Genomic DNA, 15,300 nt, shown 5'->3' with positions numbered 1-15,300 from the left:
AAGTAATATTAATTAAAATAAATATGAATAATAAATAGTTTACTTGGACAGTGGAAAACATCCTTGCCTGGACAATCCTTATTGGTACATTCATAAACCTTGTCATCTTTAACATCACTTGTTCCATCTTCCTTATCATAGGTTTCAAACTTTTGCTCAACTTTAAATTTGCAATGGTTACATCCATCATAATACCACATCTTATGAGTAGCAATTGCTACAATAGTTTCAACAATAACTACTTTTTTTACCTGGTTAAGGTTACCAAAAAAAAATAGATATTACATGATGAAATTGTAAATAAGTTAAATATAAATGATGAAAAATTAACACAAAAAATGGTTACCCCCTTGATGGAACCAAGATAAGCATATAGTTTTGCAAGAAACCTATAAAAATAGACAAACCAGAAAATATAATAAACAAAAAATTGTAAAAAAAACACTATTCACTTTTCCTTGAATGATAGAATTTCATCAAAATTGTCATTAATGAAAAGTCGAGAACCATTAAAATTATTAAAATTATGAGAAATCTCCCATTTACCTAAGTTTATAACTATAAAAAACAAAAATAAATCCCGTATTTAATATGTTTAAAGTATTGTAAATCATAATAACATAAGGAAATTATCTATATTGTACAATATAAAGTATATAATTAATAAAATACCTTATGTCTTAACAGCATCAAAATGGACAACATGGACGTCAAGGTACAATATAAAGTATATAATTAATAAAATACCTTATGTCTTAACAACATCAAAATGCACAACATGGACGTCAAGATTTTTACTAGGCATGTAGCAAGTGCCGGTGAACCAATACCTGCTAAACTACATCGATAAGATTACTGTAATGAATCAAACTAGTACTAACCGAAAGTCCGACTAAGATTACATAAATCCTATTTTCTTAAAACATGTTTTGGATATAAAATCCAAAACGGAGCGTAAGCCCCACACACACACACACACACAATCTCTCTTATCAAATTATCGCTAAAACCCTGTTTACCCGACTACCCAAGTGACTCCTCCCTAAATCCTCGACCAAAAAAGTCGATAAGGTTTGCAAGAATCCATCAATGGCATACACATACGGCTTCTGCTCTTCACCTTCCATTTCTTTCACTCAAAGAACCTTCATTCACCCAACAATATTCCAATCAAGACTACCCCAGCTCAAAATCACCCAAATTTCACTACAAGAATCAGTTTCAGAAGTAACCCACAACTTAAACCCTCAAACTTCAAACACCCATCAATTAACAACCGATAAAAAGAAAAACTTCATCTGGGTCAACCCCAAAAGCCCCAAAGCTTCAACCTTTAAGCAGAAATCATATGATTCAAGGTACAATTCTCTTGTTCAAGTAGCAGAGGCTTTAAATTCTTGTTTACCAGTTGAAGAGGATGTTTTTAGGGTGTTAGATAGTAAGTTAGGGGGTGAATTAGTGGAGCAAGATGGTGTTATTGTCATTAATAAGTTGTCGAATGCTCAAACGGCTCGGATTGTGTTAAAGTATTTTCAGGATAGGTGTGAGTTGAATAGGGAGGTTGTGCTTTATAATGTGGCTTTGAAGGTGTTTAGGAAGAGTAAAGATTTGGATGGTGCAGAGAAGGTGTTTGATGAAATGGTTGAGAGAGGTGTTGCGCCGGATAACGTTACGTTTTCGACAGTTATTGGGTGTTCGAGGTTGCGCTCGTTGCCCGGGAAGGCTGTGGAGTGGTTTGAGAAAATGGCGGCGTTTGGGGTTGAGCCGGATGATGTTACTTATGCGGTGATGATTGATTGTTACGGACGCGTTGGGAATGTGGATATGGCGTTGAGGTTGTATGATCGTTCGAGGACCGAGAAGTGGCGGCTTGATGCGGTAACGTTCACAACGATTATTAAAATTTACGGGACGAGTGGGAATTTCGATGGGTGTTTGACGGTTTTTGAAGAGATGAAAGCGGTCGGTGTCAAACCGAATTTGGTGTGTTATAATACGTTGTTAGACGCTATGGGAAGAGCTAAGAGACCGTGGCAGGTTAAGTCGATTTATCAGCAACTTCTGAGTAGTGGATTAACGCCTGGTTGGGCGACTTACGCTTCACTTATTCGTGCATACGGTAAAGCGCGGTACGGTGATGACGCAATGATCGTGTACAAAGAGATGAGAGCGAAAGGGATGAATTTGAGTAACGTTCTTTACAACACCCTTTTGTCTATGTGTGCTGATATCGGCTTCGTCGATGAAGCTGTTGAGTTACTTGACGACATGAAGTCCTGTACGGATTGTAAGCCCGACAGCTGGACGTATTCATCGATGATCACAATATTCTCGTGCTGCGGAAAGGTCGTAGAGGCAGAGGCCGTGTTGAAAGAAATGGTGGAGTCCGGTTTTCAGCCAAATATATACGTTTTAACCTCGCTAATCCAATGCTACGGGAAAGCCGACCGGACAGACGATGTGGTGACAACGTTTGACCGAATCATCGAACTTGGTATAACTCCGGATGAGCGGACCTGCGGCTGTCTTCTCAACGTGATGACACAAACGCCTCGTGAAGAACTCGGTAAGCTTACTAGATGCGTTCAAATCGCCAATCCGAAGCTTGGTAGTTTAATCGAAGCTCTAGTGGATTCCAATATTGAAGACGAAACTTTCAAGAATGAAGCTAGTAAAGTACTTAGTGAATCGGGAGAAGATGTAAAGAAAGCGTACTGCAATTGCTTAATCGATCTATGTATTAATCTCGATCAGTTGGAGAAAGCGTGTGATTTGTTAGCATTGGGGATTAATCTCGATATATATACCGATATACAGTCGAAAACGTCTACAAACTGGTCGTTACATTTGAAGAGTCTTTCATTAGGGGCAGCGTTGACCGCATTACATATATGGATAAACGATTTGACCAAGGCTTTAGAAGAGGGCGAAGAGCTTCCGCCGTTGCTTGGGGTAAATACGGGCCATGGGAAGCATAAGTATTCGGATAAGGGTTTGGCGGGGGCGCTTGAGGCCCATTTGAAGGAGCTTAATGCTCCTTTTCATGAGGCTCCTGATAAGGCTGGATGGTTTTTAACGACAAAAGTTGCTGTTAAGACATGGTTGGAAGGTAGACGCGATGAGGTGGCGGTTGCTTCTTGAGTGCTGACTAGACCAACGCGTATGTACCACTATTCTTTTTCTTAACTAGCTTATGTTCTTGATGATTGTAATGTTGAGTTTTGTTTATCTAGTGGATGTTCATTGAGGTTCAGACTGGTAGTCCTTAAGGGAGTGTTCAAATATTCGGTCTCGTAATGATTATCGTATTATTGTAGCTTGAAGTCCACAGGATTATATAGTGTTCTTAATAGCAAGCATAGTGCTCGCTATAGTGTGGCGATGTGTCAATCGGTCACAATCTGATTTTGGCGCCTCCATAGCGTGAAAATAGCGGGATTATAGGTTTTTTGTTTTATTTGTTTTAATATAAATAACGATAATATAAGCCTATAAGTAGGATTTTCTTCTGTTTTTTAAAGGGGAATTGGCCTGTAATAATCCCAACTAGAGGTCATTGGCCATTGACAGTCCCACCTTTGAATAATCCCCCCGCTAGTCCCACCTTTCACCTATTTTTCCTACACCGGTCACCCGTTAAAAAACCTTTCACCTATTTTTCCTACACCGGTCACCCGTTAAAAAAACTTAACGGAGTTAAGCTTTTTTCCAAAGTACAAACATATTGTTTAGGGCTTTTGATCAGAACGATGATACAAGTCCATTGATGTAAAACTTACCTCGAAATAGTGCTCCAAATGGCTTGATTTTTGTTAATTGGAAATTTAAACACCCGAATTGAAGCGTCGTTTTCATCGTTTGGAGCACCGTTTCGAGGTAAGTATTACATCAATGGACTCATATCGTCGTTCTGATCAAAAGCCGTAAAAAAACTGTTTGTAATTTGGAAAAAAACATAACTCCGTTAAATTTTTTAACGGGGGACCAGTGTAGGAAAAATAGGTAAAAGGTGGGGCTGGTGGGGAGAATATTTAAAGGTGGGATTAGTACAGGCCAATTCCCCTTTTTTAAATTTACATATGAAAACAACGTATTTTGATAAACTACATATATAAAATATTTCTAAAATTATCTTCTAGTGTATCGCCAAACATAAAATAGTGCCTGTTGTTTTTTAAAACATACATCCAAACATTCCCTAAGAGTGATTTTAATTTCTTAGCAAATTGCTTCAAAACTTTAAGTAGTTCTACTTTCATTAAAAGCATATTAAAAATTGATGATAGACCCTTTTCAGCCATATAAAATTTGCCTGCTACATATTTGACTTCAAATATATTTAAATCCCCTTAATAACTGGTCAACCTATAGGTTTCTACATTTACAATTGGAATGATAGCTTGGTGATTGACTTCTAAAAAGTAAGATATAATAACAATATTTGTTATTTAAAATCAAGAGAAACTAAAAGTCAACATGTTACTTATTTTAAAGCCCATGTGTGATTCATTTGTTAATAAACTATGACCACCCTTGAAAGTCAAACCTTATCTTTAAATTTTGTATAAAGCACTCAACATAATTAATCTGTTTGGCTAGGAGTCTCATTGATATTACTAAACTATTTACAAGATGCTATGCACGTTTGTAGCCTATAACTTGACCTCTGTACTATACATATATCTGTATATATATATATGTGTGTGTTTGTATATATATCAAGCAAGAGTCTTGAGCTTTAGCATCAGTTTTGCATCATGGGTAATTGCATCAAGAAAATCAGTGTTCTTGAGTCTAGTGGAGAAGAATATTCTGATCTTGAGGCATACAACGATATACGATCGAAATCAAGAAAATCAGAAGCGAAACGCGTTGGCTATACGGAACGGCCGACAGTTAAGATCGTGGTGACGCGGAAGCAATTAGAATTTCTTGTAAGAAATGCCAAGGATTTCCACATCAGCAAGATCAATCCTAAATCTACTCGACATAGAGACAGATATCGAAAGTGGCAACCGTCTCTCGCTACTGTTCAAGAGTAGTTTTTCTTGTTAGTATTTAAAATGAATAAAAGTGGCTACTTCTTCATGTTTTTTTTTAAAAGAAGTGTAATCATGTTTTATTGAGGTTTAAGATTCATCCTCTGTGTTTCCCCTGTTTTTTTTTTTTTTTTTTTTTTTGTTTTTTTTTTTTAATCCAAGTATGATCCTGTTGTTTGATTTGCAGGATAAAGAGACCAATGAAATAACAAAAAAAACATAAAGGATAAAGATAAAACCAAACATCATAAATTAACTCACTCCAAATTACAAAACAACAACCTTAAAAGGTTCAAATATTTTGATACAACATGGATTGTTATAACTTATAAAATGATGGTAATGTACACAGGGTATAAATTATAATTAGCACAATAAGTCTCCAAGCCCCAATGAGTCATTCACACTATGTTCAAGTGAGCCTTCAAGATGCTTTTGCAGCCCTGAAACTGATATGTGTCGTACAACGATAAGTGAATACCCTATTCGCATAAATTTATGGAAAGAAAGTTCGGTGAATTTTTCTTCGAAACGATTATTAAAACATACCTTTTTGACGAGTTTAAGTTTTTGACCGGTTTCTGTTCATCTGTCTTTATGGATGTTAAATTCTTATCTCTTGTGGCTGCTTCTCTTTTCCACTTCTTTGACTCTTGTTCTAGTGCTTTTACTAAGTTTTCAACCTTCTTCATTAGCACCTGTTTTTCGTTTCGCTTTAGATATATATATATGTATATATATATATATAGAGAGAGAGAGAGGGGGAGAGAGAGAGAAACTACCTTGTTTTCCTCATCTTTTGCATTCAAACTGGTGTCTTTCATCTCACAAAACTTCCTTAAACTAATCACCTCTTTCTGAAGTTTATCATATAAAAACCCCGAAACAACATCATCACCGTCACCCGCGAAAGATTTGGTAGTTTTCCTATCTTCATCCTTAAACTTATCAAACTTCAAAGCACTCGTATTTTCAACGATCATTTCGTTATTCTCCTTTTCGTCTCTATCAACAACCTTACTCCGAGAAGCCCATAAACCTTGCCTCACCAAATTCTTATTAGCGCCATTAATCTGTTTTGTTTCAGATTCAACGTCTGGTTTTCGTGAGCCCAACGATGAACCCCTTGGCTGTGACGTTGATCTCTTCCTTCCACCATTACTTGACAAGATCCCGAACAAATGAGTTGACTTTTCGACTCTTGGTGATCCATAACTTGACTGCTTTAATCCGTCTTCGAGTGTCTTTAGTCTTAGCTTCACTTTTTCTTTAAGTTGTGCTTCACTCTTCGCGGTTCTTTCTGATATGGTCAATTTGTCCCTTAACCGTTGCATTTCCGCCTGCATAAGCCTCCTTTCTTCCAACCATTGCTTTACAGGCATGACCTTATCTTTCTCATCTTTCCATTCATTAGCCACTGTCGTTGCGACGCGATTGGCTGAGACGTTTGCTCTTGCTAGCTCCCTTTCTAATGTTCTTTTCTCCTCCTAAAGAAGATATTAAGAAAACCCAACATGAGTTGATTATATTATGTTAAAGTACGGTTGTAACGGTTTTAATTTATGAAGAATCGCTGTCGTATTACTTGTAGTTCCGAAATCTGACGCTTGAAGTCACGAATAGCATTTGCAGCCGCTCCACCTGCGAGAATAGCTTCCTCGAGTTCTTTAATGGTTTCACTGAGCTTTTCAACCTCTAAAACCTTTTGACGGTTCGTTTTCTCTAAGATCTTGTTTTCCTCCTGCACATGTGGATACCAGATTTAAAATCGTGTTTTAATAAAGCGCATTTAGGTCTCCATCATAGTTGTCAATAGCGGCTATAGCACGCTACATAGCATATATAGGATATATGTCGTTATATAGTATATAGCGATAAATAGCGACATTTTTATATATTCTTTCATTTTTTTGTCATCTCCACCGCTCGAAAACATGTATTTTCTGTATATCTACGTTATCGCTAAACATCATTATCGCTACGTAGCATATAGGTAGCTTGTCGCATCGGCGGAACTACAGGGGGGTCAGGGGGGTCCGCTGACCCCCCGGCTGCCGGACGGCCATTCAAGGTTTAATTTGATCCTTTAAGCAGCGGGTCTCTGGATTTTGACCCCCTTTTGTCATAGTTACAGGCTTATGAGATTGTTATCAAATAGTATTTACATCAAAAAGAAGAAAATAGAAAGGTGCTCACCGGAGTTCTTTTTCCGTCGTGACAGTTGAAGCTTATGAGAGTGAAACTTAAGAGTATAAAGTAAAGAAGATGAAGGGTATTTTTGTAATTAACCAATCTATTGAAAAGTCTAATTGTAAGAGCAGTCACTATCACTTGTACACTAATTTCTTTTTATTTTCAGACGCTTTCACTTGGTTTTAGAGTATATAAAAGGTTAATATTGAATTTGAATTAATAATGTAAAGAATAATTATTTATAATTTAACGTAAAGTAGGTTATTCTTTGATTTAGTTTAAAAACTGTTAAGATTTTCAATTTTTTCATTGTTTTAACTTTCTCTTTTTTTATTTTTTACATAAGTAAAATAATAATTATGTTAGTAGCAGGTGTGTGTATATATATATTTTGACCCCCTAGTTCAAAATTTCTGGTTCCGCCACTGGCTTGTCGCTATTGACTGCTATTCGCTATTGACAACTACGCTCCTTTGAAAATTATATACTTTTAATTATATTCAACATTATAACTATTTTTAAAGAAATTAATATTTTAAACAAAAACTGTTTTGAGTCCACCCAACCCAACCCGACCCGACCGATGTTTTAAGTCGTTACGTGCAATAAAAAGGAATTATTGCCTGGCAAATCTCGATTCGTCTTTGTAGCTCAAAATTCTGATTCTGAACCTCTTCTACAATCAAAGCTCTTTCTAAAGCACTTCTCAGAATTCTCTCTGCTTCAAGCAAGGCTGCTTCTTTTGATTTTGTATGTCTTTCTAGTGTCTTTTTATCCTCTTGTAGCACTGCAATCTAGTACAACAAACAAACAAACAAACACCTTAAACAAAACAAAACAAAACAAAAGACAACGCGTATCATTTATTTGTTTTATTTTATACGAGGTAAGTTGTTGTTGTACCTCGTGTTTGTACATTCTAATATCGGCCTCTAGAGGAGCGATAATGGAATCGATTGGGACTGAATCGTCATCCTTTTGATTCGCATACACCCTTCGAAGAGTTGCTTCTGCTGCAAATTGTGCAGCTACTGCTTCTTTCTTCTCTGTTACTAGTTTCTTGATATCCAAATTCTAGTTTTTTTTTTTTTTTTTACACAAATATTCCAATTAGATGATTATGGAGATTCAAAAGCATTTAAAAAAGAATATGATGATTATTATAATTTGCCTTTTGCTCAAGAAGGTTTTCGGTGTTCCTGATCTTGTTGTCGAGTTTTTCTACCATGTTTCCCATCTGCAAAAACACAAGTATTTGGACCATGTCACTTATCATGTTCATAAACCATTGAAACCGATCGAACTGTCCAAAACTCCAAACCAAAACTAGTCAACTATTCGATTTAGGGTTCGGTTTTGACGGTTTGACAGTACGAACTAAACTAGAACTGGTCGTTTATAGTATGTTCCAGAGATCCACTTAACAGGGGGAGGGGAGGGGAGGGGAGGGAAAATGGGTTTTTTTTTTGCCCGAAAATAGTCTTTCCAATTTGGAAAGACATGGAGGGGAGGGGAGGGAAGGGGAGGGATTTTTAACTCTGGACACACTTAGTCTTCATTTATTTATTTTTATCATTTATTTTTTGGATATGCAATGATATACATGTATTACCTACATATACATTTCTAATTACCTACATATACATTTCTAAGTAGGGGAATAGTGCCAGGCAGCTTGCCTGTCACTTCCCTATTGGACCACCTTATTTTTTATTTTATTTTATTTTCAGTTTAAAATTACGCTTTCGTCCTTAGTTTAAAAATACGGTTTTGCCCCCAGCTCAAAATACAATTATAATTTTGCCCCTAGCTAAAATTACGTTTTCGCCCCCAGCTAAAAATAAAATTATAATTTTGTCCTTAGCACAAAATTACGCTTTTTCCCTCGGTTCAAAAACTTATTTTTAATTTTGTTCCTAGTTTAAAATTACGGTTTCGCCCTCCGTTTAAAATTACGTTTTTTCCCCAGTTCAAAATAAAATGTTCTTTTTCCCTCTAGCTCAAAATTACGATTCTGCCCTCAGCTCAAAATTAAGTTTTTGCCCCTAGTTCAAAATGAAATTATGTTTTCCCCCCTAGCTCAAAATTATTAGCTGCCTCTCACTTCCCTATTAGACCAACTCATTTTTTATTTAATTTTATTCCCAGTTTAAAATTACGCTTTCGTCCTTCGTTTAAAATTACGTTTTTGCCCACAGCTCAAAATAAAATTATAATTTTGCCCTAGCTCAAAATTACGCTTTTGCCCTCAGTTCAAAAACTCATTTTTAATTTTGTTCCCAGTTTAAATTTACGATTTCGCCCTCCGTTTAAAATTCCGTTTTTGCCCCCAGTTAAAAAATAAAATGTTGTTTTTTCCTCTAGCTAAAAATTACGATTCTGTCCTCAGCTCAAAATTACGTTTTTGCTTACATTTCAAAATTAAATTATGTTTTTCCCCCTAGCTCAAAATTATGATTTTACTCTCAGTTTAAAATCATGATTTCGTCTTCAGTTCAAAAAAATATAATTACGATTTTGCCCTCTGTAAAGACATACATATTATGAGAGAAAAATATTCGGTTTATTGCCCCGCAACGCGGGCGGGGCAAAAATTAATTATATTCATAAAACGTTATGGTTAATAAATATAATACAAATTAGTAACTGAAAAAAAAGTTAAAAATTCGGTTTAAACTGCCACAACCGAACCGCCAAAACCCCTAAAACCGGTCGGTCCTACCAACCCACCCAACCCCACATTTTTATCATTTTTAAAATTTTATACAAAATAACAATTAAAAAAAAATAAAAAAAATCAGTTCAAACCACCAAAACCGACCCGCCAAAAAGCTAAACCACAATTCCGGCTAACCCACCCACCCAAGCCGGTTTAGCTTGTTATTTCTTTCTAAAACCATAGGTAACTTATTGGCACCTCTTCTAGCGATTTTTCTTTCAAAACATCAGCCGCTTTCATCGCTTTAATCTCGCTATGCGCAAACCCCAACTCGCGATCCTTCTCTGCAAACAAAACCAACCAAAAAATCAGCCGAATCATTTCGCAATCGTTCTTAACCAAACCAAACTCACCTTTGAGCAAGTTCTGCAGCCTGTTGAGTTCCAACACAACAGGATCAGGCTGAGTAACATGAAAACATTCTTGACCATATTCTTCAAACCCCACCATTTTTTGTTCTTTGTTTGTTTGTATATATGTTATAAATGCAAGATGGTGTTGTTATATATATTAAGTTGAGATATAAAGAGTCCGGTTTTGTAAGGAAGAGAAAGTAGCTAGCTAGCTAGGGATTTTGTTTTTGCCATAGTTTGAAGCGAACGCCATGAAAGGAACAAAGCATGAAAGCCGGCCGGAGACTCAGCATCATGATGGTAACCGTTACATTTTTTCATATCCATTTGTATCCCTTTGATGATATCATGATTACTTTATTATTTAATATTTAATATTTAATAATAATATGGTTTATTTAGGAAAAATTACAATTTTTGTCCTTTATCTATATATCATTTTGCAAGTGGTGTTCTTTTCAACGAATTTTGACAGATTTTGCCCTTTATAGGGTATTTTGTTGCACATTACGTCCTTTAAGCCTAACCCAGTTAAATTTTTCTGTTAAATCTTATTACACATGTGTAATTTAGTCGTTTTACTTATTTAAATGACAAAACTTGTTATTTATTCCTTAAAAATATTTCAAAAATATTTTTATATACATATGTGTATAAGAAAAACTGATGCGTCTCCTTCAACCTCCGTTTTGTTATACACACACACACACACATATATATATATATATATATATATATATATATAAATTTTTTTGAAATATTTTTTAAAGAATAAATTACAAGTTTTGTCCTTTAAATAAGTAAAAGACTAAATTACCTATGTGTAATAAGATTTAACAGAAAAATTTAACTGGATTAGGCTTAAAGGACGTAACGTGCAACAAAATTCCCTATAAAAGGCAAAACCAGTCAAAATTTGTTGAAAATGACACCGCTTGCAAAATGGTATATAGATAAACGACAAAACATGTAATTTTTCCGTTTATTTATGTTCCATTTATTACACGGTATTTGTCTTTTTGTTCTTCATATATTATGTTTGTTTGTATGTATGATATGATGAACCAATTTATTATAGCCATGTCGTCCCGGACTTTATTCTACTTATGAATTTGTTACGACATAAACTTTGACCCGTTTATCTTATTTAGTTGTTAACACCTTAACATTTATTAAGTCCAATATTAAGACTTTAAGAGCATCTCCAATGCTAAATTTCGGACGCCTTAAATGGTGTTCGTTAGTGGGCGTCAAAATTCTCAACTCTATTGGACAGAATGGTGGTAGGCCCTCTCACGTATAGCCTTTATATTATATTATATTGTATCGTATTGTATTGAACAATTAAAATTATGGTACTATACGTACGAAGTGAACGGAAAAAAATAAATTCGATGGCATAATTATAATTACATCCACTTTCTTTTTCGAAAAAAAAAGCTATGGAATATAGTTATATAATTACGCTAGTTGTATGTTCACTCTAGCGTAACTATCTAAGTAATTACAAAAATACTCTAGAGTAATTATATGTTTTAGTTGGATTAGGATATAATTCCATGATAACGTTAATTATATTATTTCTCTAGAGTGATCATATGTACGGTAATTCTATAACTACTCCACATATATGTAGTGTTATTTATGAAATTGCCACTGTCTCTTTATTATTTGATTCGCACGGTTTGTTAAGAAACTTTATTCGTATTTCATCATTTTTCAATATTATTTTATATTATATCATATTATGTGTGATTTTATATTAGTTTTTAGAGTTAAATGCGTGGTTTGCGTCATTTTGACAGTTTAGTTCAAATGTTTTATTTTTCGTCTGTGGGTGCAAAAAGGTTTCACTGTTGCCATTTTAGTCCACTGGTTAACTTTATCCATTTTTTTTAACGAGAAGGGCAATTATTTGTGATCTAAGCTTTGGATTAATGGAGATGGAAAATTGTGAATATGAAATTGTGATTCTATAACTTCTTTTTATTAGCGATTTAGCGATAAGTGCTTTATGAAATGCAAACCTATTTTTAATTTAACTTGAAATCCAATTTAGTAAGAAATACTAACGTTACAGTTTATTGACTTCTTAGTTCTAGGTTTTCAGTTTGTAGTTTTTGAGCTGATTTATATTTAGGTTTATAAATATATTTTCTGTAAATTTATTAAGAAAAAAATATATATAGGTGTTTCTTTATCTTTGTATCTCTTTTTTGTCTTTTCATTCATATTCAACTCCTAATTACAATCTTACCATCATATCAATAATCATAATTTAATAAGTTGTCTATAAGATGATTATGTAGACAATGTTATAAGATTTTATTTTTCTATAACCGTTAACTTACATATCTTCTAAACTTATTCCTATATTTACACCAATGTCTATTATGAAACTAGAAACCTTAACCAGCTTGAATGAACATCTTTACTATACAACTTCATACCGCTAGACTATAAACCTTTTGTTAATGTTATTAGAGAGAAAAAATATCTAACTAAGAATTACAATCCAAGAAAAGATTACTTGACCCGGTAAAAGTTGTCTTTTGGATTGACAAATATAAAAGTGTTTGAAATTTTGTTCCCCATTTGCCATCAATATCATCAACTACCACAGTACACAGTTTTTGCCTACGTTTTTCTTATGACACGTTGAAAATGTTATCCCTAAACGCAAGCTCTTGAAAAAGCTAACCTTGACTCGATCAGTTTGTATTACTCGATATTAAGCAACACTAATCAAAGTACACGCGGATTAGAGTTTTTGCTCGGTTGCTGCAACGCAAACTTGAACTCGTCGAGAACAAATAACTAATTAAATTGAAAGGATGAAGCGTTTACGAGCAAAATATAAGGAATAATAGAATTATAGTTGTGGAAGCTAAGTTAGATTAAGCTTTAGGTTTAAGTAGAGTGTTTAATATTTAAATACATTTGAAAAAAAATTAAGATCAATTAAAAAAATCATACCAAATCAATTCAGATTCCAAATTTTAAGTTAGGTTTTTGGGTTTTTCAAGTCGGTAAGACCAATCGAATTTCCAATTCAGTTTTCGAACTGAGATACAAATTTATGAGTTTTTGATACGAAGTTGATCAAAAAGTTAATGAGCTCTTATATGGATCAACTAGACATAAGCAAATAAGCCAAAAAAGAGCTTAACTTAGAAAGGGCACAACTCGCATTACGTGGCCCATAAATAATGGACAACAAGGTCTTAATGAGTCAAATCATGCGACACAAATGGTCGCATGTTGTTACCCCCTCAAATTCTATCACTTAAAACCTAATTTCAAACCCATTGATTTGAACTCAATTTTAGCAAAATTTGATTTATTTCTTTTTATTTATAAACTAGATTATCACCCGGGATTGCATGAATAGTTAATTTAAGTAATTTACGTGTTTATTCACAAAGTTAAGTTGAATCTTATAAGTCAATTAATTTTCGAAGTTTGGCACAACATGCCAATTTAACCTTACCCTATAAAAGAGGGTTTCATGTAGTAGTTTAATTATTTAATAATTTATCATTTTGGCACAACATGCGAATTTAACCTTATTCTTTGACACATTTGGCTCTCTAGCACCAGAAGCTATCCAATTCCTAACTATGGTCTAATGGGTCATCCACAATAATTGCTCAGCCTCAGGTGGACGGGTTTTTGTCTTTGGTAGATTAGGGTTTGCAATTCAGAAAGGGGTGGTGGCGTAGCTTGTTACCCGTCTACCTTCTGTTTTGATGTAACATGGCAAGTTGTCATATTGAATGATATAAAGCTTTTATCTAAAAAACATAAAATAAAAAATAAAGCATTGGGGGTTGTTAAATATACCCTTTTCCTCGATTTTTGTCATTTGGTTATCTTATATTATCACTAATTTTTAAACATCTTTAAATACTTAAAGAACTTTCTTTCAAAACTGTTTTTGTATTTTTATATAACATTAAGTTTTTTTAATAACACTTTTTCCTATTTATAAAAACATTCTCTTCTAAAAATTGCTATATTTTTTTGGAGAATGTTTATTAAAAAAAGCATATCATTTGTTAGTAAATAAAAATGGTTAATTAACGTGTTCGTGATCGTTCGTTTAGAAAATGAGCGTGTTTGCATTTATTCATGTTTGTTCGTTAACATTCTAGATGAACAATTCATAAACATGAATTACTATTAACGAACATACATAAGGAACAGACATAAAGAACGTTTACGAACAAAAATCAACAAACGAAACATATGTTTACGTTAATCCTTAACTAAATGAACAAAAAGTATTGTTCATGTTCGTTCAATTATTAAGAACTCCCAAATGAAGGATTTACGAACGATTCATTACATCCATTCGTTTACAGGCTTGGAGGGTACGACAAAAAATAAACAACTTTTTTTATCATTTATAAAAAGGTTATATGATTAATTTTTTAAATACATCTATAAATGATTAAAATAGAGAAAATGTTTTTGAAACGTTTATAAGTTTTTTAAAGAAGAATTTTTGTTTTAAAAAAGTTTCTTTCTTCTTAAGAAAAACGTGTTTTACTTTAAAAAAACATTTTTTAGCATAAAGTATTTTTAAAGGGTTTTTTTTTTCATTGAAAAAATACTTTTTAAAAAAATATGTTTCAATGGGGTAAATATGACAAGTTTTAAATTGATGTAGGGGTGGATATGACAACTAAGAATGTAATTTTTTTTTTCCACAAAGCATTTTTAAAAAATTTTAAATGATGACTTTTCAAAAGAGGTGAATATGAAAAATTATAAATTAATTTTCCAGGGATGAATATAAAAAAGTAAGAAATGGGTACATCTAGCCTATCCTTAAAGTATTTTGTTTAGTTTTGTTTCCGCTATGCGTTTGGTTTTCAACCAAAATGACCTGAATATCCAAATTCGTATTATATATATTTTAGCCTTTTTTTAATATTTTATTCAAAGTTAACTTGAATTGAGTTATGATTTTTTTTTTCATTTGTTCTAGCTT

At 33.6% G+C, this 15,300-nt stretch overlaps 2 protein-coding genes across 2 annotated transcripts; one reads left to right on the top strand and one right to left on the bottom strand.

Annotated features, from left to right (window-relative positions):
* Nucleotides 1-973: 973 nt before the first annotated feature.
* Nucleotides 974-3,316, top strand: LOC110915006 (pentatricopeptide repeat-containing protein At4g16390, chloroplastic). The gene has a single exon (XM_022159627.2). The coding sequence runs from the start codon at nucleotides 1,090-1,092 to the stop codon at nucleotides 3,139-3,141; it is 2,052 nt and encodes a 683-aa protein (XP_022015319.1). The 5' UTR covers nucleotides 974-1,089; the 3' UTR covers nucleotides 3,142-3,316.
* Nucleotides 3,317-5,266: 1,950 nt separating this feature from the next.
* Nucleotides 5,267-10,465, bottom strand: LOC110916884 (microtubule-associated protein 70-5). The gene is made up of 9 exons (XM_022161535.2): nucleotides 10,305-10,465; nucleotides 10,150-10,235; nucleotides 8,404-8,469; nucleotides 8,136-8,306; nucleotides 7,856-8,026; nucleotides 6,625-6,780; nucleotides 5,822-6,526; nucleotides 5,589-5,737; nucleotides 5,267-5,488 (listed from the first exon to the last, which is right to left on the bottom strand). The coding sequence occupies exons 1-9, from the start codon at nucleotides 10,399-10,401 to the stop codon at nucleotides 5,464-5,466; spliced, it is 1,626 nt and encodes a 541-aa protein (XP_022017227.1). The 5' UTR covers nucleotides 10,402-10,465; the 3' UTR covers nucleotides 5,267-5,463.
* Nucleotides 10,466-15,300: the final 4,835 nt, after the last annotated feature.

This window comes from Helianthus annuus, chromosome 16 (assembly GCF_002127325.2).
Source record: "Helianthus annuus cultivar XRQ/B chromosome 16, HanXRQr2.0-SUNRISE, whole genome shotgun sequence".
Lineage (NCBI taxonomy): Eukaryota > Viridiplantae > Streptophyta > Magnoliopsida > Asterales > Asteraceae > Helianthus > Helianthus annuus.
This window is presented reverse-complemented; position numbering and strand designations above follow the sequence as displayed.

Bases quoted from the DNA above. Each gene is read 5' to 3' on its own strand.
- LOC110916884 (XM_022161535.2), bottom strand. From the start codon at position 10,401: ATGGTGGGGTTTGAAGAATATGGTCAAGAATGTTTTCATGTTACTCAG. The intron at 8,470-10,149 runs GTGCCAATAAGT...GTGTTTTTGCAG, and splicing joins AAGAAAAATCGCTAGAAGAG to ATGGGAAACATGGTAGAAAA. The intron at 5,489-5,588 runs GTATGTTTTAAT...GACACATATCAG, and splicing joins AACTTAAACTCGTCAAAAAG to TTTCAGGGCTGCAAAAGCAT.
- LOC110915006 (XM_022159627.2), top strand. From the start codon at position 1,090: ATGGCATACACATACGGCTTCTGCTCTTCACCTTCCATTTCTTTCACT.